Raw genomic sequence first — 25,650 nt, forward strand, 5'->3', positions numbered from 1 at the left:
ACCTTAGGTTGAGAAGAGTTAAATGAAACATAAGTGCCTTGGTTCTACACAAAGTCGCTTCACACAAAGTTTATGTGTGGGGGGTGCACATCACTTCTCCAGTGTCTGCTGGGCGACTTTGGAGCCTCGGTATTCCCAGAGAGTTATGGTAAGAAGGTGCTGGACTGAGTGCCATCCTGACAGTGTTGTCTTCCTAGACATCAGCTGGTGGTAAACAACCCTCCCAGGCCTGTACGCCATGGAGACATTGTACAGCTTGTTCACGGCATGACCACCCGCCTCCTTAACACGTGAGTGTTTGCCATGCTTGTTCTATCAGGGCCTCTCCTCTCACTCAGCCTGTTTCCTGCATCCTGGCTTCCCGCCTCTACTGTACTCCACTGAGCCCACACTCCATCCACCCTTGAGAAGACACAATGGGCTTCATCACTTCTCTGCCCACAGCCCGCCCTCTCTCTCTACTGAATTCCTCAGCTCTTCTGAGGCTCTCAGTGACCCTGACTTGTGTCACATGGTCATTTGGCCTCCCTGCTAGTCCTGCAGTCAGCAGACAGCACCTCTGGGCTCCCACTCACTTTACTGCTGGAAAGCTCCTGCATGGGTTTTTAGCCCAGCGCTCACTCTGTCTGGCAGTTCACTACCCACAGTGCTGGCATGCTGCTGTCAAGAGGGCTACCAGGAATGTCTGCTCACACTGGGCTCCTCAGGGTGCCTGGGGCATCCTGTGAGGAAGCGACTCCTGCCTAAGGAGAAGGTGACAGGCTACTTCTGGCCACTAAGGCTGAATCACACAAGAGCCTGCTCTCCCAGCATGACGCCACTCTGCACTTGCTGACTCAAGGCTGACAACACTGCTTTCTGAGTTCTGCCAGGCCAGTCACACCCCAGGGCCAGTTCTTAGACTCATACTTGCTATGGCAGCCATTCTTTTCTCTGCGATTTGCTTCACCTGTCCAAAACCTGACATGAATCTGATTGTTTTACATCAACTCTGGACAAACACAGTCAAGACACTCCCTCACAGATACGCCAACAGGACAGTCCATCTGGATAGTCCCTCAGTGGAGACTCTGGTAGATGACTCCAGGCTGTGTCACATTGATGAGGGAACTCTGAAGTAGACTTTTCTACTTCAGAGTTCCCTTTCCCTGGATGTGTGACTTCTGATGCCAGCTTCCCCCAGTCTCGGCAGGCAGAGCCAGCTCTGTGTTAAAAGCAGCTTCTTCCCTTATGACACTTAAGGAACACATGCTCTTGCAGGCATGATGTTGCAGCCCCACTGAGTCCTCACTCTCAAGAAGTCTCCTGTTACATCGACTATAACATCTCCATGCCTGCTCAGAACCTCTGGAGGCTGGTGAGTTCCATGTGGAGTGTGGCCAGCCAGTGGGCCACACCTGATCTCTGCCCCTCTGAACAATGAAAGGGTTCAGATGGAAAATGGGATAGGGAGCTTGTATTCACAAAGCAGGTCTGAGATGTTCCTATCCGGAGCTGTGACTTCATCAGGTCTAGCGCCCTCTGGTGCCTCGGGGATGGAAAATTCCAAATCCTGTGATGGCCTTTGGGGTCAGAGGCTGTTGTAGCTGGACCTACTTCCTGGCCTGTTCATTTGTTCTTGTTTCATTCTGTTGTTATGACAAGTATCCTGACCAGAAGCAACTTTGAAGGAAAGGGTTAGTCAACAGTCCATGCCTGAGGGAAGTCAGGGCAGGAAGTCAAGCAGGAACTTAAAGAATCCATGGAGGAATGCTGGCTCACTGGCTCACTCCCAGATTAATGCTTAGCCAGCTTTCATGTACAGCCCAGGATCACCTTACCCAGGGAATGATACCACCCACAGTGGACTGGACCTTCTGCATTAAATAACAATCCTTCCCAGCTATGCCAGCAGGAAAGTTTGATCTGGGCAATCCCTCAGTTGGGACTCCCTTCTCAGGTGACTCTAGGCTGTGTCGTGTTGATTAGGACACCCTTCCACCACAGACATGAGATCCACTCTTGTGGCCCAGGGGAGGATTCTCAGCCAATTCTCAGTAGTTAATATGAGTAAGAGGAGCCCAAGCAGTTGCCTGGTGAGGAGCTTGGCCATTAGAGGTCAATTTTACTGAGGCAGCGGTCTACAGTCACCTTCCCTTCTGGTGACAGTCACTTGCTCCCCTTACAGAGTCAGGTCTTCTGGAAAAGTTGCTGTGCAGAAAGTGTTACATTACTGGGCCCGTGGACTGAGTCCTGAACCGCTGCAGGCCTGGGGTCATTTCCAAGGAGTAGAGGTCATACCACCCTAGCTTGTGATTGGCTGCAGCATCCTTGATTACTCAGCTTCCCGCCCACCACTTTGGCTTTGCCTCAGCAAAGCTGTCTGAGGCCGCTTTTCTTAGGCACGTCTGCCCTGTTTCCCCTTGTCTGTGCTGTGCATCTTGAGGGCCATTCTGTTCTCCGGCCTCTCCTGAGCAGGCCTGCCTGAAGACACAGTCCTGTGCCCCTTCCCGTGGGAAGCTATCTCAGTAGCAATGGCGCTGAGTCTCCTTGGCTTCCCTGCCACCATACTACTAATGGCTCCTTTACTGATCCCCTCCCCTGCCCACTTCCTGGCAGCCCTTTGAGGTCTCAGGAGTGGCCACCCAGTTCAGGATGTTTTGCCCTTTCTCAGCCTCTTTTTTTTTTTTTTTTTTTCCATTGTGCATGTGCGTGCGTGCGTGCGTGCATGCGTGCGTGTGTGTGGTTTTCTGAGACAGGTTTTCTCTGTGTAGAACTAATTCTGTAGACCAGACTGGCCTCAAACTCACAGAGATTCACTTGCCTCCCAAGTCCTGGAATTAAAGGTGTGGGTCACCACTGCCTGGCCCCTCTCAGCATTTTGAGATCTGTGGTTCTCATCATGAACCATCATTGAGGCTCTAGCATATCAGGCTGTTAACAGGCAAAGTGCTACCAGCCAGGACCCTCCCTGAGCCAGTCTGGGGGTAAGGTAGGGGGAGGCAGGGTCCTGACCTCTAGAACCACCTTACACTGGCCAGATAAAGTCTAAGAAACTCCCCATTTTGGCTAGAGCTTTGAGTCCTCTTGTGACTGACTAGATGGCTTTTGAGTGTTTCCTGCAGCCTCAGATAGGGACAGTGCTCTTTCCTTGAGGCTGGCTCAAATGCTGTATTATGAAGGCTAGTGAGGTCATGGAGTGTCCATGGCACCAAGGCTAAGGACTAGCTAGCATCCTGTGCTTCTTTTGTTTCAGGACTTACCACCCTAGCCAAGACCCACACTGGTTTCATACCTGTGTGATTGGTCTTCTCTTAGGCAAAAAGCGGAGAAGTGATGGTATCTGTTCTTTAGTATGACATTTAAAGCAATCTGAAAAGGGTATATTTAGGTTTATCCTGGTTTGTGGTGCTGGGGATGGCCTCACAAATGCTAGGCAAGTACTCCACCATTGGCCCCTGGGCTGACAAGATTTCCTTCTGCAGGACATTGTGAACAGAGAGTCCAGCCGGGATACCTGGAAGACCATCTTGTCGGAAGTGCGCTTCATGCATGTGAACACGTCTGCCATCTTGAAGGTAAAGGGTAGCTCCTGGGCAACCTGTGCTCACATAGGCTAGCCATGTGATGAAAGTCATCCCGTGTTTATAGTTCACACCGTGGTAAAGAGTCCTGGGAGGGCTGTGGGCAGGGGTCTGCGGACACTTCTGCTGGGGCTAGCAGCTTCGTGTCATGCTCATTTCCTTTCTTGGTTTGCCAGCTGAGCGGGGCTCACCTCCCTGACTGGGGATTTCGGCAGTTGGAGGTGGTTGGGGAGAAGTCACGAGGCCACCACGAGAGCATGGTGTGGAATGTGGAGGAACACCGGTATGGCACAAGTGAGTCAGTGAAGCCCTGGGTCATAGATTTTGGTTGTCTATGGATGTCATGGCACACCAAGAAATACCAAACAGCACTGTTGGTTTGGAGGGACCTAAGCCCCTCCAAGATTGGCTGAGTCCCTTGCACTGATCCATGATTATATGAGGTGTTTGTGCTGTGGAGGGGGCTGGGGGAATAGCAATTATGTATCCCAGGGTACACTAGCCCTGACTTGGCAGGAGAATTTGGGGTGTGGTGGCAACCAAGTGGAATGATGCAGTCTGGTGAGGTGTCATTGGAAAGACCTGGGGGGAACCTGTGTCCTCAGCTCTTGAGCCTCACTGTCTTTGTTGGTGTCTACGGTCAGGCCAAGAGCAGAAGGAGAGGGAGCTGGAGCTGCATTCACCTACTCAGGTTGATATTAACAGGAACCTCAGCTTCATGGCCAGATTCTCGGAACTACAGGTGACAAGTGGCTGGGGGGACACCGTCCTTTCTCATTGGGAGCTGATTTCTACCCATGAAGGCACTGTGTGCTGCTGAACTCTGAAGTTCCTAGTCCTCAAACCCAGACTTCAGACTCTGAAGAGTATCTATCCCTTCTCAGGCCCCATGAACCTTTGCCTAGTAGTCAGGGACAAGGGGTTTCTGCATCAGTGTGACATTGCAATGTCAAGGTGTCTTTAGACCTCCCATCGGGTCAAAACGGGCTACATTCAACTAGCAGAGCCCTAGGTAAGTCAGGCAGACTTGGAGAGTCCATGGCATGACTCCTGTCACTTAGTCTGTAGAGCCATGAAGTCAGCATAGCCCAGGTTAGTGTGCAGGGCCCCCATGCAGCACTTGCCAATAAACTTAGTCTGGGCAGTTGACATACAAGGGACAGTAGTTTTAGTCCACACTGACATCGTGGCAGCTGGAGGCTTGATCATCCTCTGTAACCTGTGCTCTGTTCTGTGACAGTGGAAGATGCTGACACTGAAGAATGAGGATTCTGAACACAAGTACAGCTCCACCCCGCTGGAGTGGGTCACCCTGGACACCAACATCGCCTACTGGCTACATCCCAGGACCAGTGTAAGCAAGCATGTGTGAGTCCCAGGCAAGTCCCTGTAGGAGTGTTTCTCCAAGGCAAAGGCTCAGAATTGTTTTTTGTTTTGTTTTGTTTTTGGAACACTGGGCGGTCCAAGGCCTGAACAACTCATTGCCAAAAATCAAAGCCTCCCTGTCATGTGGCTTGTTGAGGGAACCCATCATTAGCCTTTGTGGACGCCCACTGCTGCCCCCCTCCTGTCAGTTTTTAACAGCATTTTCCTTACAGCACCCAACCATTAAGCTGGCCATGTTATGTGTGTATGTTATGTTGTATAATTGTTATGTTATGGCTCTGGTTATGTTGCTTCTCCCACAGCAGACTGGAAGCAGCATGGGGCTGCATGGAGGGAGAGCTGGGCACAGAGTCACTCAGTGAGTTAACACTACAACCTCCCCAGCACATCCAGTGGGATTGAGGGCACTCACCGTAAAGTAAGGGCACATGGAGCAAGTCCCAGGGCTGCCCCACAGCTGTGTGTGTGCAAACTGAGATTCTCTTTCTAGGTATGACCTTCCTGTGAATACTGTGTTGTTAAAAGAGGAATCCCAAGCCAGGCAAGGTGGCACACATTGGCAACAGGGATCGTATATTTGAGGCCAGGCTGGGACACCTTGGAGACAAGTCTCAGATGAACGGGGGCTGTGAATCAGTCTCAATGGCAATGTGTGCTCAGCATGCACAGGGGTCTAGATTCATGCCTAGCACATCAAGTTTCCATTACTCCTAATTTTCAGTTTTGAGTGACAAACAGGATTGAGAACCACTAATGCTTGTCTGAAAAGTGGCTAGGGATGAAGACATCCAGAGTTCCAGATGTGCTTGTGAGGTTTTGGGCTGCTGAAGTACATTTGGTTTCGCTCGTGGCCATTGCCCTCCACTTGAGGGGGCAGGTAGCGAGCGGCTCCCTGTTCTTTCAGGCTCAGATCCACTTGCTTGGAAACATCGTGATCTGGGCTTCAGCTAGCCTTGCCACAGTGGCCTACACCCTACTCTTCTTCTGGTACCTGCTCCGCCGACGAAGGAGCATCTGTGACCTCCCTGAGGGTTAGTGTCTCCTCATAGGATGGGAACACTTTATGCATAGGTGACAGCCAGCTTTACTAGAACCCAAGGCCCTAGGCAGGTAGGGGCCCTAAAAAAAACGCCTGTGGCAGTTAAGATCCACACCACAATTGAGACTTCTTTAGCAGAGAGTGCAGGGGACAGAGGCTTAGTTCCAGGTTGCCTGCATGCACCAGCAGTCAGCAAGAGGGTCAGGGGCAGTGCTTGTGAGCAGCTGACAGAAATGCATTTGGAAAGCAAACTCCAGCACTGGTCCACCAGGTCCCTTCTCTCTACTGACTTTTGCTACAGTTCTGGGCTGGTCACAGATGTAGCTCCTTTGTAGCTCCCTGAGGAGCTGAGAGCAGAATTCTCAGATGAGAGCAGCCTGTCCTTACACTGGCCATGAGCTAAGGCTGGCAGGAAACCTCGAAGGGCTGGGCCTGGTCTCACCCTGAGCCTGGAGCCTAGGAGAAGAAAAGTTGTCAAGAGCCAGGAAGGAGCGGCAGTGTCTGATCAGTCCAATTAGTCCTGGGGAGTGGGGAAGTGAGGTGCTGAGGACAGTATGTAACTTAGGAATGAGCCTATGGCCAGCCCAGTGATAGTGCTGCTCTGAGATACACCCTCCTACAGACACCTGGTCCCACTGGGTGCTGGCTGGAGCCCTATGTACTGGCGGCTGGGCGCTCAACTACCTGCCCTTCTTCCTGATGGAGAGGATTCTCTTCCTTTACCACTACCTGCCGGCACTCACCTTCCAGATCCTGCTGCTGCCAATTGTCCTGCAGCATGTCAGCGACCACCTGTGCAGGTACGGGCACAGTGGGCCTTAGGACTGCAAAAAAACGGGGAGAGGCTTAACCACTGGCCAACAGTGGCTCACATCCCTGACTGGGAGGGATACGGCAGATAGAAAGCTTTGGGTTGGTGAGGCATGGTGGCGCACACCTTTAATCCCAGCACTCAGGAGGCAGAGAGAGGCAGATCTCTATGAGTTCAAGGCCAGCCTGGTCTACAGAGTGAGTTCTAGGACAGCTAAGATTGTTACACAGAGAAACCCTATCTCAAAAAAAAGAAAAAGAAAAAAAAAAAAGCTTTGGGTTGGAGCAGACGGCTTGATGTGGAGAGCATGGGGCACACCTCTGGCATTGTGGGTAGAGCCATGGCAAATCGAGAAGCAGTGATGAGGGTCATGTACAATGTGTCCAGGCAGATAAGGGTTGGCATGGGACACAGAGAAGCAGGGGAGGTCTAAGGAACATACAGATAAAGTCCACAGGGGTCAGCAGGTTCCTGGGCGATGGCTGGGCAGGGATGCTGTGGGGAGGCAAGCCAGACTCTCTAACCTCACTCTCCCTGCTACCCACAGGTCCCAGCTGCAGAGGAATGTCTTCAGTGCCCTGGTTGTAGCCTGGTATTCCTCTGCATGCCATGTGTCCAACATGCTGCGTCCACTAACTTATGGGGACACGTCACTCTCACCAGGAGAACTTCGGGCCCTTCGCTGGAAAGACACCTGGGACATTCTGATCAGGAAGTACTAGAGAACAAGACAAGCATGCAAACAGGATCTAAAAACTGTGTTTGTCTCCCACCAGCAGAGGCCGCAGCAGGCAGGGACTGGCTGGGTCCAGTAAGGACTCCAGGGATTAATTGTGGTTTCACCTGAGGATCCCTGTCCATGGATTTCTCATTTGAAGAGATTTATTCCTCCTCACACAGTGAAGAATATACCCTGCCATAGCCTCACCCAGGAAGCCTGACTCTGACCCAGCCAGTGTTTGAGCTGACAGGAACCACAAAGGCAGGCAGGAGCACCCAGCCAGCAATGGAGTGGACAGGACTCGTGATGAGCCTGAGCCTTCCCGCCAGCTGTGGGCCACCAATGAGGTCTTAGCCCTGCCTTTTACAAGGCCTTCAGTCACCCCAAACAACTCGCTGTCTGCAGGCACAGCTGACCTTTGTAAAGCCTACTTGGAAATCTGACAGTGTATTAACACCAGGACTTCTCACTGATCTGTATTTTAAAACCCCTTCTGGGAGATTTCACCAAGCGTCTTCACCTGTCTTCACAGCCAAGATGTCATCCATACACTTCCTTGCCTTGAATTTGCCTTTCCTAATGTAAATAAAAAGGAACAAATTGATAGTCATTTTTTAGTATTATTTATTGATTCTTCCTCCAAAGAGGGGTTTCAGTTCAACAAAACCAGCACAGCACTAACAGAAACCAGCCCCTGAGCTCAGTGCAGCTCAGCTGCTGTCATGAGCATCTCGTTGTATTTAACGAGAACAAATGAGAACTGCCTGCATCATAGCCTATGACAACAGCAAAGGACACTTTTCCCAAAAGGGCCATCCCGTAGGAGGGAGTACAACCTTGACATCATAGAACGGACCATTTGTGAAGCCATGAGCTCAGGTTCAGGGTTCAGGAGACCAGCTGGCTTTAAGCAGCCATGTTCAAGTGACTCTCTGCTCTACACTCCAGTGCTCTTCTGGCTGGAAATAGCTTGTCCTGGCACACTAGCCATGAACTGTAGCCAAGTGGCTTATACACAGACAGCCCCCGGGGCTCAAGGCTTCCTCCAGAATTATAAAGACACTATTTTAGCCACAAGAAACTTGATGGCCTGCTCCCATCTATCCCACAATCCAGGCCCCAGGAGTCCCTTGCTGCTTAGGGTCACATAGATAGACATTAGGGTTCCTTCATGCCTCAGGCTCCATAGACTGGACTATAGCCCCGTGGTAGGTTGTTAAAACTAGGTTCATAGGTCACAAATAGCCTGCCACAAAACCAATAGGATATATAACATGTCTTCAAACTTTACTTCTGCAACATACACGAACCACATCAGACTGGGAACACTTCACTGTGGCTCACTATCAACACCAAGACAGCCAGTGCCAGGGCTGTTCCTCAGTTGCCTCATAATGTATGTCCTGCATCCCTCTGGAAGCCAGCACCATGGGCTTTCTATGCAGTTTGGGACACTTCTCAGTGACCCAGAGACCTGCTAACCTCCTCCAATGAAAGGAAGCAGAAGACACCGGAATGCTCTGTCAGCATGAATCTGCCCTTCCAAGCAAGGAAGGCTTTGGTCCTAAATGCTGCCACCCTAGATCACATTGAGAAGAATCCCTGACTGCTTTTAAGGGCAAGTGGTTGCCCCCAGGCCCAGACCCTTAATCATGGGTCTGTGGGGAATCTACGTATGCTGGTCTCAGTGGGGCCTGCTGCTAGACTCCAAGTGTGAGCGCTTGCCAGTGGCCAACACCCCAGGGTGATCTCCTGGCTCAGGGAAGGTCCTCTTGTAGTTGCGCCCATTGGGCCCTCCTCTATGCCGCTTGCACAGGTCACCATTGAGAATGTCCTGGATGTGCTGAACGATCAGGTTGATGGCAACTGCAGTGAGACATGGGAAATGCTCATCACATTTGCTCCTGGAAGCCTTGCAGCCTGCCCTCACTCCCCTACTCTGTAAAACACTCTGGCGTACAGGAAAGCCACTGTGCCTTTCTGCCTCCCAGCAGTCCCAGGACCTGCCTGCCTGCCTGCCTGCCTGATGTCTCACCAGGCGGAAGGCACACAAATGGACAGGCACAGCAGAACTCCCTGGCTTTCTGTTGTTAATGTTGACTGAGCCTGATAAAAACATATCTCAACAGCCTGACAGGCCCTGCCCAGCACCTCTAAGTGTCTGGAAAGTACACATGAACCCATGTCCCAGACAAATGTGCACATACTTAAGAAACAATAGGTAGCCTCTAGGTTACGGCTTGGGAGTAGGGCTGAGAGTTGCTTACCCATATTGTCAACTCCTCGGGGGATGATCACATCAGCATACTTCTTGGTCTGAAAGATACAGAGGAGTCTCCTGAGGCTGTCCCCTCCAGGGTGACTTTAGCAAGGGATGAAAGCCTGGGTGTTGGTAGCACTGGCGAGTTGGGGACAGCCTTACACAGGTGAGAGATGGGGTCTGAACAGTGAGGCAGAAAATTAAGAGTGAGCTTGCACGTCAGTGCCCCACTGTTTTTGCCTGGTCACAGCTTAATTGCTGGCTTAGGCAGGTGTGACACCTCCCATAGTTCTTGGCCTCTGAAAATGGGACTGAAGTCTGCAAATGTTCTATAGGAATGAGTACGGCAAGACAAGAGCTGTGCCGTGTACAGGCCTGTTAACCGGCCCTGTACCGTATGGAGACATACATGGCACCAATCACCTGCATTCTCACTGCTTAATGTTCTAATGCCCGTGACACTCCAGCAGGACCACCGAGGATAGCAGAGGGGACATGGTTGAACCAGAAGCCCGGAGAAGGCATACTCTGGCAGTGGACCCAGGAGGGGTCAATACTGCCAATCTGTGTGTTTGGGTGAAGGAGGCCTGTCCCCTACAGCAGACAGGTTGCTGAAGGCAGTAGAGACCCTTCCTGTGAAAGGTGAGTGGACCTGGCAGTACCATCAGGCGGGGTGAAGAGGAGCTGAAGCCCACTCCCCTTCCCACCAGCCTGGGAAATGGCTTGCATGGTGGGGAGGGACTCTGGGGGTGGGCAGCACAAGGATCAGGGATGGAGGTGGCAGGCTGCTCGGATGCAGGACTCTGGGTTTGCTGCCTACTCACCACCTACTCAGCAAAAGCCAATGAGACTGCAACAGTCTGCACTTCACACATTAATACTTTCCAGAAACTAGAGAGCAAATGAGCATTAAATAAAACCTCTTTTAGCCAGGTGTGGTGGTACACTGTAATCCCAGCACCCAGAAGGTGCTCTTTCAGTAGCAGCAAATGGAATTTATCTATCCTGTTTTTGATAGTTCTGGTTCCTTTACTTTTGGGCCAGGGGCAGTCTTTGCATTTCTGGTTTCTTTACTTTTGGGGGGCATGTGGTGGGTCTCTCCATTTATCTCTGTCTGGCCTGGAATGTACTATGTACAAGAAGATGGCCATAACACAGAGATCTTCTGCCCTTGAGGTTCTGGGATTAAAAACACGGACAACCATGCCGGGCTTTTCTTTTTACTTTAAGAGATAAAATCCTGGGGCCTGAAAAGATAGCTTGGCAGGCAGTTAAGAGCACTTGCTGCTCTTACAAGAGGACTCAGTTTAGTTCCTAGCACCCACATCAGGCAGCTCACAACCACCTGTAACTACTGCTCCAGGGGATCCTATAGTCTCTTCTGGCTTCCATGAACACACACATGTACATACACAACACATACAAATGCACTTTTTTTTTTTTTTTTTTTTTGGTTTTTTTGAGACAGGGTTTCTCTGTGGCTTTGGAGGCTGTCCTGGAACTAGCTCTTGTAGACCAGGCTGGTCTCGAACTCACAGAGATCCACCTGCCTCTGCCTCCCGAGTGCTGGGATTAAAAGCGTGCTCCACCGCCCGACCAAATACACTTTTTTAAAAGAGGCAAAATACTATTAAGCTTCTCTTTAAAACACTCCAATATGACAATGAGTGTAACTCACACTTAAAATCCCAGCACTCAGAAAACTAAATGTAGAAGCCTTCCATGAGTTCAGGGTCAACCAGGGCTACAACCCTCAGCTCCCCACCACCTCCCTCCCTCCCTGAATTGGGTAAAGCTACAAGTTCACCTCTAACTCCAGAACTATAAGATGGAAAAGCAGCAAACTCCTAATATGAGTCAGCAGAGTTCTCAGCATCTTCTCCAGAGCATCTGGAGGACATGGGCCCTGGAGATCAGTCAAAACACTCAACAGAGAACAGTCCAAAGTCCTAAAGAGCAGCTTCAAGAGGAGTGAGAAAGACACACAGACCAGGCTTAGACAGGAACAGCCAATGCAGGTGCATCAGGGTCTAGCCTGAGGCAAATAGGCAAAGAGTGCAGACGGAGAGGTGGGCAGAGCTGGGAGCCATTTTCATTTTTGAATGGATAAAGGCAGTACCGGCAGGCAGAACTCCTCAAATGCTGGCTTCACAAAGGTGGTGTACTGAGTCAGAATCTGCTCCAGGTCCCTCCCTCGGTGCACGTCCCGTAGAACTGCAGCAACAGGAGCAAGGCACCACCATAAGCCCTCCTTGGGACCCCTGGGGGATCCCAGCCCCACCCAGGGACCTACAGGCCCTTACCTCTTCGAGACAGCCTAACATCAGAGTCTGTGTCCACAAAGAGGCGCAGGTGGAACATGTCCCGGATCTCCTGAGTGTAGAATACCAAGATGCCCTCGAACAGAACCACATCAGCTGGGTAGACTACCGTGGTCTCTGGCAACCTGCCAGGGAAAGGCCAGGCGAGGCCTTGCTTGATGGCCCACTTTAGTAATAAGGGCGCTGACTGGGATGGAATCCAACAGAGGATGGTGTGTGTAGACAGCCCTCTCTCACTGCCCTCCCAGGAACTACCTACTTACCTTGAGTGCGTCACGAAATCATAGGTGGGGACCTCGACAGTTTTGCCTTCAACAATGTTTTTCAGAGTCTTGTGCATCAGATCATTATCAAAAGCATCTACAAGAACATCAAAAGGCCAGACTACCCAGCTGCCCAGGCAGACAGGGAGACTGCCTCTCCCAGGGGCAGCATGGCTGGGATCCAGGGCTGCCGAACACTCCACAACACATCACAGAATGGAGGATAAAACTGTCCCACCAAAACTGGGATAAAGACTTTCTGATTGGCCAGCACTGGGGGAGAGATGATTTGGGCCTCTACTTCTCTTTGTATCTGGGAAGAACCAGTTAACAGTGCTGTTCTCTGACCTTCTTGTGTCCCTAGAAAAACTGAAACTTTCTAGGAAACCTTCCAGACCAGCAACAGCCCCAAGGCCTGGGCACCACATTAGCCTCTGCTTCTACTACAGGCCTCTCTGAAGACTGCCCCCAGACAGTTTGGGGGCAGTAGGGTTTGCAAAGGGTCCCTCAGCAACAAGGTGCAGGGAAGCAAATTCAACACACCAAAGTCTTGAATGGCTCCAGGCCCAAATCCCCCTAACCTAGTATGTGCCTCCTTACCAAGTGAAATGAGAGTAAAGTTTCATGAAGTCTCACTGCTTCCGCACTCCAATACAATCCCCACCTTGGCAGTTGGTACCCAGGTTTCTCTCTGTATGCCTTGGTCACTCTGCATCGTACATACACACTCCTGTACAGCCTCCCATGGCAGTCTGCATCCAGCAAACAGCTGTGTGCCTCTGACCTGGCGGCCTGCATCTCACAGGCATCTCCTACAGCCCTGGTCCAGCAGTCTGCATCAACACGCACCTCTGTATCTGCCTGGCAGCCTACGATCCCTGTAGAGCCTATGTCGCAGAAGTCCACCCTCTGCCCCCACCTCTCTAAACAGTCTGTCTGCATGTACCTGGGTGGTCAAAATTGTACTGTCCCTTCAAGGCCTTCGCCTTCTGCTCTGTCGTCAGAACCTTATAGAAGCAGTCCTGGCTCAGGATGACCAACTTGCGCTGCCGGCGATCCACTTCGTTTTGTCCCAGCAGCTCCATAATCTTCTCGCACACTGTTGACTGGGGACAGAAAGTGCCGGAAGTGGGCTTGTGCAAGTGATCCACCAGGACCTGGGGGCGGCCCCTTGGCTGCTAGCAACAGGTGACACGGCGGGGCGGCAGGCGATGGCGCCCCCACTCGCGGCCCGTCAGTCCCTCCTCGGGCGCGGGCGCAGGCCACTCACCTTGCCGCTCGCGGTGCCACCACTCACGCCGATGAGGAACGGCCGCGGCTGGGGACGATCGGCCTCGGGCGCGGCGCTCTCGCAGCCGCTGCCTCCCGCCGAAGCCATGTCAGCGGCGGCTCTACATCCACGGACTCTGCCCGCTCCCGCCGGGACGCAGGGGCGAACGCTGTGCGCATCGCTTCCGGGGACCAGCACGCATGCGCGCGGGGAGCGCGGCGCTCTGAACGTAGGCCTAGATGTGCCTGGGTGACTCCGGAGTGACCTCGGTACCTGGAGGCGGGACCTGGATTGGGCTCCGCCCCCCCAAACCACACCCACTTACCTCGAGGTTTAATTTTTGGGTGGGGGGGTTCTTTTGTTTGTTCGTTTGTTTTTGTTTGTTTGGTTTTTCTTTTATGTTTGCTTTTTTTTTTTTGGTTTTGTTTTTTGAGACAGGATTTCTCTGTATAGCCTTGGCTGTCCTGGAACTCACTCTGTAGACCAGGCTGGCCTCAAACTCACAGAGATCCATCTGCCTCTGCCTCCCGAGTGCTGGGATTAAAGGTGTGCACCACACCGCAGCCTCAAGTTTTAACTCCTGGGCAAGGCCACAGTCTCCACCCCACGCACCTGTAACCACCTCCATTTTTCCAGCACAGCTGCATCCTGTCACCGATGATATATATATATATATCTAGGGCCTTCTCTGCTTAGCTCACTGCTGCCTCCTGCCACAGGTGCCCCTCCTCCCTCAAGCTGGAAACATGTCATTCTGAAACATTTAGGAAGACCTATCTTTCCCTGGTGCATTATTTGAATATCCTAAGAATCCGTTAAAATCTCTTCCTTTTTAGAAAGAATCTTGCCACATAGCCCTGGCTGCTTGATATTATGAAACCCAGACTGGCCTTAAACTTGTAGCAATTCCGCCTCTGTCTCCTAAGGTTGGGGATTACAAGCTTGCACCACCATGCATTGCTTTTTAAAAAATTAAATATAATTTTAATTATGTGTACATGTGTGTTCTGGGTGTGTGCATATGAGTTCAGTGCCAGGGGAGGGTCAGATCCCCAGAAAGCTGGAGTTACAGGCAGTTGTGAGCTTTGACCATTGTGAATGCTGGAAACTGAACTGGTCCTCTGTGAGGGTAGTGCACACACTTTTTAAAAATATTTCTTTCAGCTGGGCATTGGTGGCGCACGCCTTTAATCCCAGCACTTGGGAAGCAGAGGCAGGCGGATCTCTGTGAGTTTGAGGCCAGCCTGGTCTCCAGAACAAGTGCCAGGATAGGTTCCAAAGCTACACAGAGAAACCCTGTCTCAAAAAAAAATCTTTCATATTATCATTATTATTACTATTAACTATTAATATTTTGGAGTTTTGTTTGTTTGTTTTTCGGGTTTTTGTTTTTGTTTTTGAAACAGGGTTTCTCTGTGGCTTTGGAGGCTGTCCTGGAGCTAGCTTTTGTAGACCAGGCCTGCCTCTGCCTCCTGAGTGCTGGGACTAAAGGGGTGTGCCACCACCACCTGGCTATTATTTTGTTTTTCTTTTATTTATTTTATTTTATTTATTATGTATACAACATTCTGCTTCCATGTATATCTGCAAACCAGAAGAGGACACCAGGTCTCATAACAGATGGTTGTGAGACACCATGTGGTTTCTGGGAATTGAACTCAGGACCTCTGGAAGAGAAGTCAATGCTCTTAACCTCTGAGCCATGTCTCCAGCCCTATTTTGTTTTTTTCAAGATAGGGTTTCTCTGTGTAGACCTGTCTTCCTGGAACTCGATCTGCAGACCAGGCTGGCCTGGAACTCACAAATATTCGCCTGCCTCGGCCTCTGCCTCCCTAGTGCTGGGATTGAAGGTGTGTGCCATCATGCCCGGCTTTAGATTCTTATTGTAAACACTGCTCCTGAAGTTTATTTACCGTCAATAATTAAGGTGTTGGGAGATGGGGTAACTCAATTAACCGGAAGCTACTGAACTCTCAACCTTGCTGCCTGCCTTGAACAAAATTTCTGGCAGTTCAACAGCCAACTACTAAACATTTAGTAGAGCTCCTGAATCACAGCCTCAGCCAGGGCTGTTTCACTTTGAACCAGACTTTTCTATCATAAGCCTCTCTAGATGACTGTGCAACCATTCCACCTAGGCCAGAGTGGGAGCTGGGCCAGCATCAGTAAACTGATCATCCAAAGCAAGCCTAGGAGGAAAGCATGAGAGAAAAGGATTGCCCATCTCAGAGGGACAGGGTAAACAGGCTTCTGGGAGTCAGGGAAGGGACACTGAGAGACTCAAGACTGAATAGAGCAACCATGTCACCCAACTGTCCCTCCTGTCCCTATCTTCTTTATTTAACTCCAGGTGACAGTTTAGCAGGCCAGCTAGACCCTTCTTTGTTCTTGCCCTATTTCATTCTCCCTGCTCCTTTTCTTTTGTTTTTACTTTCCCAAAGGACATACATACCTGACCTAGTTTGAGGGTTCTAACTCAGCCTCCTGAGAGATGGAACCCTCTACATTATCTGATTGCATTTCTTTGCCTTTCTTCAGTCTACCTATAGTCCCCCTTTCTTTGTATATTCCCCTCACTATTTTTTCTCTACCAAACCAAAGCAGCCAGTAAGTAGTCTTACTTTGCTGTATTTTTTCCTTCTGTTCTTTTCTCCACTCATATCCTCAGTAATTAGCATAGTGATACTCACCAACTACCAGTGTCTCTTTGCTCCCTGAAATGATTGGTGCTTGAAGGGTGATTATTTTCCAGTTGACAATTACTCAGTTCTCATAGAAGGCCTATTTGATAGTGACTGTTTTGCAGACAGAATTCTATTCTCAGGGAAGTTCTGGGAATTGAGTCTGGTGCCCTGGACATCAATCTGACCAAGAAAAATGACATTGCAACCCTACTATAGCCTAGGCTGTCTTGAACTCTACATACATTTCCACTGAATGAAGAAAGGAAAATAAAATTTGAAAAAAATTCTATCAATAATGCCAGCTGCGTAAGTCCCCATAAAAGAACACAGGATACATTAAAAATCAAGACTACATGTTTCTCCCCCAAATACCAATCACAACAAGAAAAATGACTCAGGCAAAATTCCAGACAAAGAATTTAAAAGAATGACTCTAAATATGCTGAAAGAAAAATCAACTCCCGAATGAGTTCTAAGAGAACACAAATAGCTAAATGAAATAAAGAAATATATATATATATATAATATATATATATATATATATATATATATGAAAATGGAATTCCACACAGAGAGAAATACTGAAGTAAACCCAAATTAAAATGCTGGAAATGAAAAATTCATTAAGTCTAGTTGACCTGAGTCACCAATAGAATGGACCATGGGGAGGACAGACTATCTGGGTCTGAAAAAAATGTGGAGCATTGGAACTTTCTGTCAAGGAAAAATATTAATTACTAAAAAAGTACAAATGGAATATGCTAGATCTTTGGGGCTCTATGAAAAGACAAAAACCTATGAATTATGAACATGGAAGGAAGAGAAGAACTTTATGCCAAAGGATAAGAAACATTTTCAATAAACTCATAGCAAAAACATTTGTGAAATCCCCATCCAGGTCCAAGAGGCATTTAGAAAGCAAATAGACAAGACTATAAAAGATACTTCACTCATCATTTTAAAGTGAAAACACTACATAAAATATATTGAATACTGCAAAAGAGTCACATATAAATGTATGCCCCTGCAGTGGCATCTTGCCTTGCAAGTGAACTTGTGGTTGTGGCCAGACCCTTTTGGCATGGTTTTAGGTGCAGACTTGACCCATTATAAGGTAGAGGAGGGGCTGGCTGGAGATCTCTTGGGTTTCTGAGAGCATCAGAAGGGCAGAGACGGCATCTTCTGGAGCAGGAAGACCGTGGCGATTATTTACTCTTATCTGTGTAAGTGATTCCCTAATAAACACATATTTATCATTTATCTTGGGTCTGGTAGACTCATTTAAACCCCACCTTCAGGCCCCTAAGAATAACAGCTGATTTCTCAATACAAACTGAAGCTGGAATAACTCAAAGTGATGTTATTTCAAGTTTTGAAGGACCACAGTAGCCAGCCTAGACTACGATGCTCAGCCAAACTGTCATACTTGAGAAAAACTTCCCATGATAAAAACAGGCAAAGAAACCTATGAAGACTAAGTAATCGCTATAGAGAAAACTGACAGGAATGATTTGGTCTGAGAAGGGTGAACACACCCAAGAGGCTAGAGGGAAGAATATACTATACTAAAATGAGGAACAGGAAAGCAGACAGCACAAAACTGACAGGGATGCACAAGCAGGCGAGGCTTAGATTGATTGTGAGCTACCTGTGTTTCTATGTAGCTGAGAATGACCTTGAAATTGTGCTCCTCCTCCTACCTACAACTGCTGGGATTACAGGCATGCAGCACCCTGCCTGGTTTATGTGGTGCTAGGGATCAACCCCAGTATAGTAGCCATCCCACTATCAACTGAGCTACCTTTCCAGACACAATGACTTCTTATTTGTTTTGTTATCCCCTTCCCTTAGAATACAAACCCACAAATGCAGGAACATTTGTTTTCTTCAATTATCCATCCCTGGTGAATGAAGGAATGAACAAATGAATGAGTGAATGAATGAATGATCTGAATGGCAGCTGCGTAGCTATAGTCTACTTCCTTATCACTCCTCCCCAGACCTCCTGGGATACTCGCTCCAAAGGTCCCACAGTCTTTCCTGGAATGTGTTTAGAACACAGCATCATCACCTCAGTACCCAGCTGATGGGTGTTCACCAGACATCCTTCATGAAGTGGATCCTTCTGTGACTAGGTCACCACAGGCATCAGCTGTCCGCTAGGTACACCATGCTGAGATTTCCTGTCAGCCACAGATAAAAGCAAGCAAAAAGCTGGGTGTGTTATTTGTCGGAAGGTAAGGCCTAAAAGGCCAAGAGAGGAGTCCATGAAGTCTGCCTGAGGGCCTAGCAACAGGCGCTGTCAGGTGTCCTGATCATGCCATGCCAATGAGGGGAGACCACACAATGTGAACAGGTGGGTGCCAGGAGGAGGCTCTCCCATCACTGAATAAATGAGCCTGCTGCTTGCTTTTCACCTGACTCCTGGTGGATGTCTGTTCCCTTGACACTGTGTCACACACCCCCCACCAGGGATTTGTTAGGACCCAGCTACATCTGGTGCCTGAACAGGTTCTAGTCATCTCCCTCGCCGTGCTGGACAGCACCCCCAAATGGTGTGTTTTAGTGAAAACTTTGCCCCAGCCCCTGGCATCCACATACCCTAAGAGTCTGGGATGTTATGGTAGAAATTCCACCCAAGCCCCCTCCCCCATCTCCCTCCAAACCCTGCTGCATCTCAGAAAGCCCGACAAATATGACACCTCCCCCAGAGATACTCAAGACCACTACCACAGGGCATTTAAACTGTGCCCCAGAGAACAGACTCCTGGTTTTTCTGGTCTCCCTTTCACCTCTCCTCTCTGGGGGACTGGAAGGCCACCCAGGAGCTCTGTATTCATTAAACGAGGGCACATAAACATTGAGACCCCCTTTCTCTCCTTCTTTTGTGTTGTCTGTCTTTTGTGTTTGTTTGCCTGCCTGTCCAGTTAGGAAGGCACATTTTTTCTGTTTCAGTTTGCCTGGCACCTCCACATAATGGCTGACCCCCCCAAGAGGTGGAACCGAGGCTTGATTCCCGAACATGTCCCTTGTCCGAAGACATCACGTGAGCATATGGCCGTGTCCTAAAAAACCCACTAAGCATAAAACACAATTTTCCACCCCTGTTGACTGTTGCCCACCAGCTGTCTCCCTCTACAAAATGGGTAGCCTCTTTACCTCTATACCTTCTATGTCTGATTTCTCTGCGTCATCCATGAGGAGACAGACAGTTCAAGCTCTATGAAACCTTCTGAGGAGAGTGTGGCCACAGTTAGAACCACACTTGCTGCCCCCCCCCTGCTTCCCTCCTGCTGCAGGAAGCTACACCTCCACCACAGTATTCTCGGAGTGAAGAAGTGCCTCAATGTCCACCTGCCCCCATGGCAGAAATCTCCCTGCACTGCGGTCTGATCCCCAGCCACCATAGCCCCTACCCCCACCCCAATCTGCTGGAACTGGTCCCCTTTCTTAGCTGGAAATTGGCTTATGATGATCAGGCAGAAGCTCAAGCACAAACAAACCTCTTAATGCTCTGGTGACCTTTGACATGCTCCCTGGGGGGAGGTAACTTTGTTTATCCCATCCATCCATCAGGCACAGGTTTCTGACTTGCCCTTCAAGGCTCTTAAGGCATGCACCTCTAGGGACCTTTCAGCTTGCTTCCATAATCTTATTCAACAGCCAGGGGAACTTTTTGCTGATTTTCTTGCATGTGTCAATGAGACAGTGGAGCGGAGAGCAGAACTGGGTGCTGCTAGGGAAATGTTAATCAAACAGTTGGTTTGGGAAGGGCTTAATGAATGCTCCAACACACAATGCAGTCACAGCAGTCTGCAATGAGGGCATTCACTAGTGGGCACTGGCCACAAGAGATCTTGGCCCCAGTAACAGCCCCATTGCTGCCCTCACCACTTCCCTGGATGCCCTCCTTACAGACAGGCAGATAGTGCCAAGGACACACACAAGGGCCCCCACGTAGTTAGATCTTGCTGGGGATGCAGCAAACCAGACCATCTGTGGTATGACTGCCCCCAGACAAAACCCAGGACCTGATGCACCAGATGCAATAAGGAATTTCACTGGGCAAAGGATTGCAGATCACAGCCTGCCTAAACACCTGCCCCTTTAAACTCCAGGCAGGGCCCTCCTCATCCCTGCTGATAAGAGGAGGCTCTGGTAATTGAAAAATCTATTGGATACTGCCCATTTTTCCATGCTCCCTAATGCTGACTACCTTTCTTGATGGACGAGCTGTGAGACACTTGGTGGACACAGGCACAGACATCACCATAGTAACAGAAATGGAGGTGCTCCACTTTCCTCATTGGAAATTTAGACCTGGCCCTCCCATCAGTGGGGCAGGAGGCCAACAAGATTCAAAACTTACCACCTGTCATTTGATCCATTGAAAAGACCTTGGCAACAAGGGAGCCACTCACCTTATCATTTCTATGGTACCAAGAAACCTGTGGGGCCGAGACATTCTGGAGGATGTGGGTGCTGTCCTAACTACTGACAATAGAGTTTTCTTTGATGACCTTTAGGTCCATGAAAAGAAAGGTTTGGCAAATCACGATCTGTGCATGGGTCGAACCCCCAATTCTAAGGGCCACTTGGAATTCAGAAATCCACCACGATCAAGCCTCCTAGTCCCATTCCATTGGTATGGCTCTTGAATCAAGATGCATGGGTGGAACAGTGGCCTATAATGGAACCCAAGCTGTCTATCCTAAAGGAATTAGTTGCAGAACAGCTAAAGATGAGGTACACAGAATCAACCACAAGTAAACATAATACCCCCATATTTGTTATTCCTAAGAGATCAGGACACTACAGCCTCCTGCAGGATCTTTGTGCAATTAATGATCAAATGGGAAAAACCAGGTCCATGCAACTAGCCCTCCCCACCCTAGTGCTACTCCTCCATCTTATTATATTTTAGTTGTAGATATTAAGGATTACTTTCTTCAAATTCCCAAGGTGCCACAAGATCAAGACCACTGTGCCTTTACAGTATGGGAACCTAATATACATAAGCCAGCCAAGAGATATCAATAGACGGTTTTACCCCAGGGAATGAAGAATAGCCCACAATCTGCCAGTTATATATTTTTTGGGCATTGGTGAATATTCCCAAGGACACCCTCTTAATCTGTTACATGCACGGTGGCTCATTCAGATGCAGTCTATCTGCAACAGACTGCTGAAAAAGTGTTACACGATCTCATGTCATTATATGTGATGGTGGCACCAGATAATGTTCAAATGGTACCCCCTTTGCCTTTTTAGGTTTTTTCATTGCTAAGCATGTCCTCCCTCTTTCCTTTAAGTTGGAAATGAAGGAATGGTACTAACTCTCAGAATTTCAACAATTATGTGTCACAGTTAATTGGCTTAAACCCTTTTTGTCCATCCCCAACCAAGAGATAAGACACTTCCATTCATTGTTGGAGGGGGGCCCACCTGCCCATCCATCAAGGTTGGGCTTACTCATGAGGCCAGAGATCTACTGCAAAAGGTTGTGGCCATTCTAGCGACCTCTATCCTGCAACACCACAACCCTCAGAAACCCTTGTTGACAATGATCCTGTAGACACCCAGGGTTTTGGGGGGGAACCTATGGCAATCTGGGCTCCTATTATGGATACATCAAGCACATTCTGATCTATGCATAGTCATCTCTAAGCTTTATCAATCCTTCCAACTTGACCTTAAGGCACAAATGCTGGCATGGAGAATATAAGGATGAGAGCCAAGTAAGCTTTTCTTTAAAGAATACCCAATCCTGTTGTGCATTGGTGGCGCACGCCTTTAATCCCAGCACTCAGGAGGCAGAGGCAGGTGGATCTCTGTGAGTTCAAAGCCAGCCTGATCTCTAGAGCAAGTGCCAAGATAGGCTCCAAAGCTACACAGAGAAACCTTGTCTCGAAAAATCAAAAAAAAAAAAAATACCCAATCCCTCTGGGCAGACTCTATCTCATTCCAGGAAATGATTGCAGGATCACAGGTACTACTGGCAATCATTTGCCAAAAAAACCAAGATCTTAGCAGGGCTCCCCACACTTCCAATAAAGATACAGTCCCACAGAGTCCCCTCCTCCACTCCCATCCCTCACACTACCCTGGCCTTTTGAGATTCCAATAAAAACAGACATGGTGTTCTTATCCAGCATCCTGGTTCCAAAGATGTCACATATGTCATCCCTAACCCTGGTTCTATACACTTGGGTGAGCTATTTGCCCTCCTCAAGGTTCTGGTAGAGTGCCAGACCTAGTCCATTAACATTTTTTCTGGCAGCCAGTATGCTGTACAAGCAGTCCATGTGCTGGCCTTTTCTCAAGTCAAAGACTCACTGACCCATCACCAGCTCTATGCTGCTCATACAGGATGCCTTAAATCAGAGGACTGAACCCTGCTACCTGTTACATATAAGATCTCACTACAGGGGCTGGAGAGATGGCTCAGAGGTTAAGAGCACTGGCTGCTCCTCCGAAGGTCCTGAGTTCAATTCCCAGTACCCACATGGTGACTTACAACCATCTATAAGATCTGGTGCCCTCTTCTGACATGCAGGCAGAACTGTACACATGATACATGAATAAATCTTTGTAAAAAAAAAATCTCACTACAAATTACCCTGAATATTGACTTCAGGAAATGAGGTCACAGACACCATCATGTTAACAGCCAGTATGGATCTCCTAAAACAATCAGGGCTCTTCACCAGCAGTTCCATCATCTGTCTCCACAGAATTTGCATAGACTTCTTCCAAAATTATCATTTTCCCAATGGAAACATTTGTTTCAGGCAAATGCCGCTTGTGCCCCTCTCGCCCTCTTAGGACCTCTTCAATGAGCAGGGGCTTGTCCCCCATGGTTGTTGTCTAATGCCATCTGGCAGATGGATGTTTCGCACTATCCAGCATCCTGGTTCCAAAGATGTCACATATGTCATCCCTAACCCTGGTTCTATACACTTGGGTGAGCTATCCAAAAAAGGCAATCCTTTTTTTTTTTTTTTTTTTTCAGAGACAGGGTTTCTCTGTGGCTTTGGAGGCTGTCCTGGAACTTGATATTGTAGACCAGGCTGGCTCGAACTCACGGAGATCCACCTGCTTATGCCTCCCGAGTGCTGGGACTAAGGCGTGTGCCACCGCCCAGCCCCCTTTGGCAATGTTAAGTATGTTCATGTGATAATAGATACCTGTTCCTCCTTTGTTTATGCCCTTCCCATTTCTGGGGAGACAGCGGTCAATGCTGTTAAGGACCTCAAATCAGCCATGGTAGTTATGGGGGTACCCTGGGCATGTAAGACTGACAATGCCCTGCCTATGCCTCTCAACAATTCAGTGACTTTCTGGGGTCCTGGAAGTTTTCCCATACCACTCACATCCCCTGAAATCTGCAGGGACAATTCAATTGTGGAGAGGACCAACAGAGCTCTTAAAGAGCTATTGGCCAGGACTAACTCGTCAGAGGCTAAGAGAGATCCTCATTTGGCCTTAACAGAGGTCCTTTTCCACATGAACTTTCTCAGTTTTGATGACAAGGAGCTCAGCCCAGCCTACAAGCACTGGGCATCTCTGCCAAGAAACACACCCCTGCCCCTGGTGAGATGGAGAGAGCCTATGTCCCTCCAATGGCAACAACTAGTCCACTGCTAACCCATGGGGGAGGGTATTCTTGTGTTTTTCCCTCAGACTGCCAGGACACCAATAGGGGTCCTGGTAAGAGATGTGTGCCCGGCCATGGATCAGCCTGCTTCTACCACGGAGGGAATGACCCAGGATAGGTAATGTATATTCTCCCCCTTTTTGCTCTCTTTGCCCACAAACAAATTAATTTATTGTTAGAGGAAGAAATTGACACTTTAAAAACCTTAATGAGACTCAATTGTGATCCTCAATTTCTTCATTTTGTAAAGTGTCTTTTGAGACGAAGAATGTTAGTTTAGCATGACGGGAACTGGCTAAATATATTAAGGGCCCATGGTCAACCAGGTTTCTATATTATTCAATACAGCTAACACATTATTTTTTTTCAATTAAATCAGATAAGGGCAGAAGTTACGGCCTTTGACTCTTCATTTTTTTAAAAAAGTTTGGGATAATTTTAAAAGGCTATTTGGGGCTGGAGAGATGGCTCAGGGGTTAAGAGCACTGGCTGCTCTTCCAGAGGTCCTGAGTTCAATTCCCAGCAACCGAATAGTGGCTCACAACCATCTGTAATGAGATCTGGTGCCCTCTTCTGGTGTGCAGGCAGAAGACTGTACTAGATAGATAAATACATATATAAATAAATAAATAAAATTTAAAAGGGCTATTTGATTCCTCCTGGATGTTCACTTATGCCTTAATTGGCAGGATAGTGTTGTTAATCCTTATTCTCTTTAAATGTCTCCTGTAGCATACCTGACAGCAGCAGGCAGTAACTGAGGCGACTCTTCAGGTGTTAATGGCTCTTAGGCATCCCTATTGCAGTCCTCCACATGAGGTTATACTTGCCTGGCTATCTGAAATTCAGAAGACTACCACCTAGCCCCCCACACTGGCAGCTCTCCAGGAATGTATGCTCTTTGAGAGCTGGTAGTCAATGACAGGTTAGAGCATTAGAGCTTGTTTGGCAGACCAACCTAAGACAGTCACAGTTCAGTTGCTGAGCCCTCCTGAGGTGGGGTCAAGGAAGCTTGAGCAAAGAACTCTGTTTCCCACTGAGTGCCCATATAGTAAACAAAAAAGGGTGGATATATAGGAAGATAAGGCTTATGAGGCCAAGAGATGAGGCAATGGAGTCTGTCTGAGTGCCTAGCATCGGGCACTGTCAGATGTTCTGATCATGCCTAGCCAATGAGGGACAACCACAAAATATCAACACAATTTCTCACCCTCCCCCACACCAGGAAGCCTTTTCATTGCTGTAACAAAATATCTAATGAAAGCTACTGGGAAGGAAGGGCTGCTCTGGTTCAGGGAAGGCATTGTGGCGGGATAGTGAGGTGCTGGTCGTGTTGCATCCATAGTCAAGAACAGAGAGAGATGGACGCTGGCACTGAGCTTCCACCTTTTCTTTTTTCTTTTTTTAAAGATTTTATTTATTATGTATACAACATTCTGCTTCCATGTATATCTGCACACCAGAAGACTGCACCAGATCGCATAGTGGATGGTTATGAGCCATCATGTGGTTGCTGGGAATTGAACTCAGGACCTCTGGAAGAGCAGTCAGTGCTCTTAACCTCTGAGCCATCTCTCCAGCCCCTTTTTTTTTTTTTTTTTTTTTTTTGGTTTTTCAAGACAGGGTTTCTCTGTGGCTTTGGAGGCTGTCCTGGAACTAGCTCTTGTAGACCAGG

At 48.7% G+C, this 25,650-nt stretch overlaps 2 protein-coding genes across 6 annotated transcripts in view; one reads left to right on the top strand and one right to left on the bottom strand.

The window, feature by feature from the left end:
• Pomt1 (protein O-mannosyltransferase 1) overlaps positions 1 to 8,130 on the top strand; it is an 18,482-nt gene extending 10,352 nt beyond the window's left edge. For all 4 annotated transcript variants that reach the window (XM_027423851.2, XM_027423852.2, XM_027423854.2 and 1 more), the window contains 9 exons: positions 198 to 290; positions 1,261 to 1,357; positions 3,465 to 3,557; positions 3,740 to 3,857; positions 4,208 to 4,305; positions 4,804 to 4,917; positions 5,854 to 5,980; positions 6,611 to 6,788; positions 7,347 to 8,130. In XM_027423851.2, the coding sequence (XP_027279652.1) occupies positions 198 to 290; positions 1,261 to 1,357; positions 3,465 to 3,557; positions 3,740 to 3,857; positions 4,208 to 4,305; positions 4,804 to 4,917; positions 5,854 to 5,980; positions 6,611 to 6,788; positions 7,347 to 7,521 (1,093 nt within the window). In that variant the 3' untranslated portion in view covers positions 7,522 to 8,130. The remainder of the gene's footprint in view (positions 1 to 197; positions 291 to 1,260; positions 1,358 to 3,464; positions 3,558 to 3,739; positions 3,858 to 4,207; positions 4,306 to 4,803; positions 4,918 to 5,853; positions 5,981 to 6,610; positions 6,789 to 7,346) is intronic.
• On the bottom strand, positions 8,128 to 13,834 carry Uck1 (uridine-cytidine kinase 1). Of its 2 annotated transcripts, none has more exons than XM_027423856.2 (7): positions 13,635 to 13,834; positions 13,311 to 13,470; positions 12,365 to 12,461; positions 12,084 to 12,226; positions 11,900 to 11,994; positions 9,788 to 9,836; positions 8,128 to 9,386 (listed from the first exon to the last, which is right to left on the bottom strand). In XM_027423856.2, exons 1-7 carry the CDS (start codon positions 13,740 to 13,742, stop codon positions 9,205 to 9,207), a joined length of 834 nt encoding a protein of 277 aa, XP_027279657.1. In that variant the 5' UTR covers positions 13,743 to 13,834; the 3' UTR covers positions 8,128 to 9,204. The 2 variants fall into 2 exon arrangements, with proteins under 2 accessions (XP_027279657.1, XP_035302137.1); XM_035446246.1 differs by having other exon boundaries at positions 9,249 to 9,386; positions 9,788 to 9,960; positions 13,635 to 13,831.
• Positions 13,835 to 25,650: the final 11,816 nt, after the last annotated feature.

Source organism: Cricetulus griseus, chromosome 6 (assembly GCF_003668045.3).
Source record: "Cricetulus griseus strain 17A/GY chromosome 6, alternate assembly CriGri-PICRH-1.0, whole genome shotgun sequence".
Classification (NCBI taxonomy): domain Eukaryota; kingdom Metazoa; phylum Chordata; class Mammalia; order Rodentia; family Cricetidae; genus Cricetulus; species Cricetulus griseus.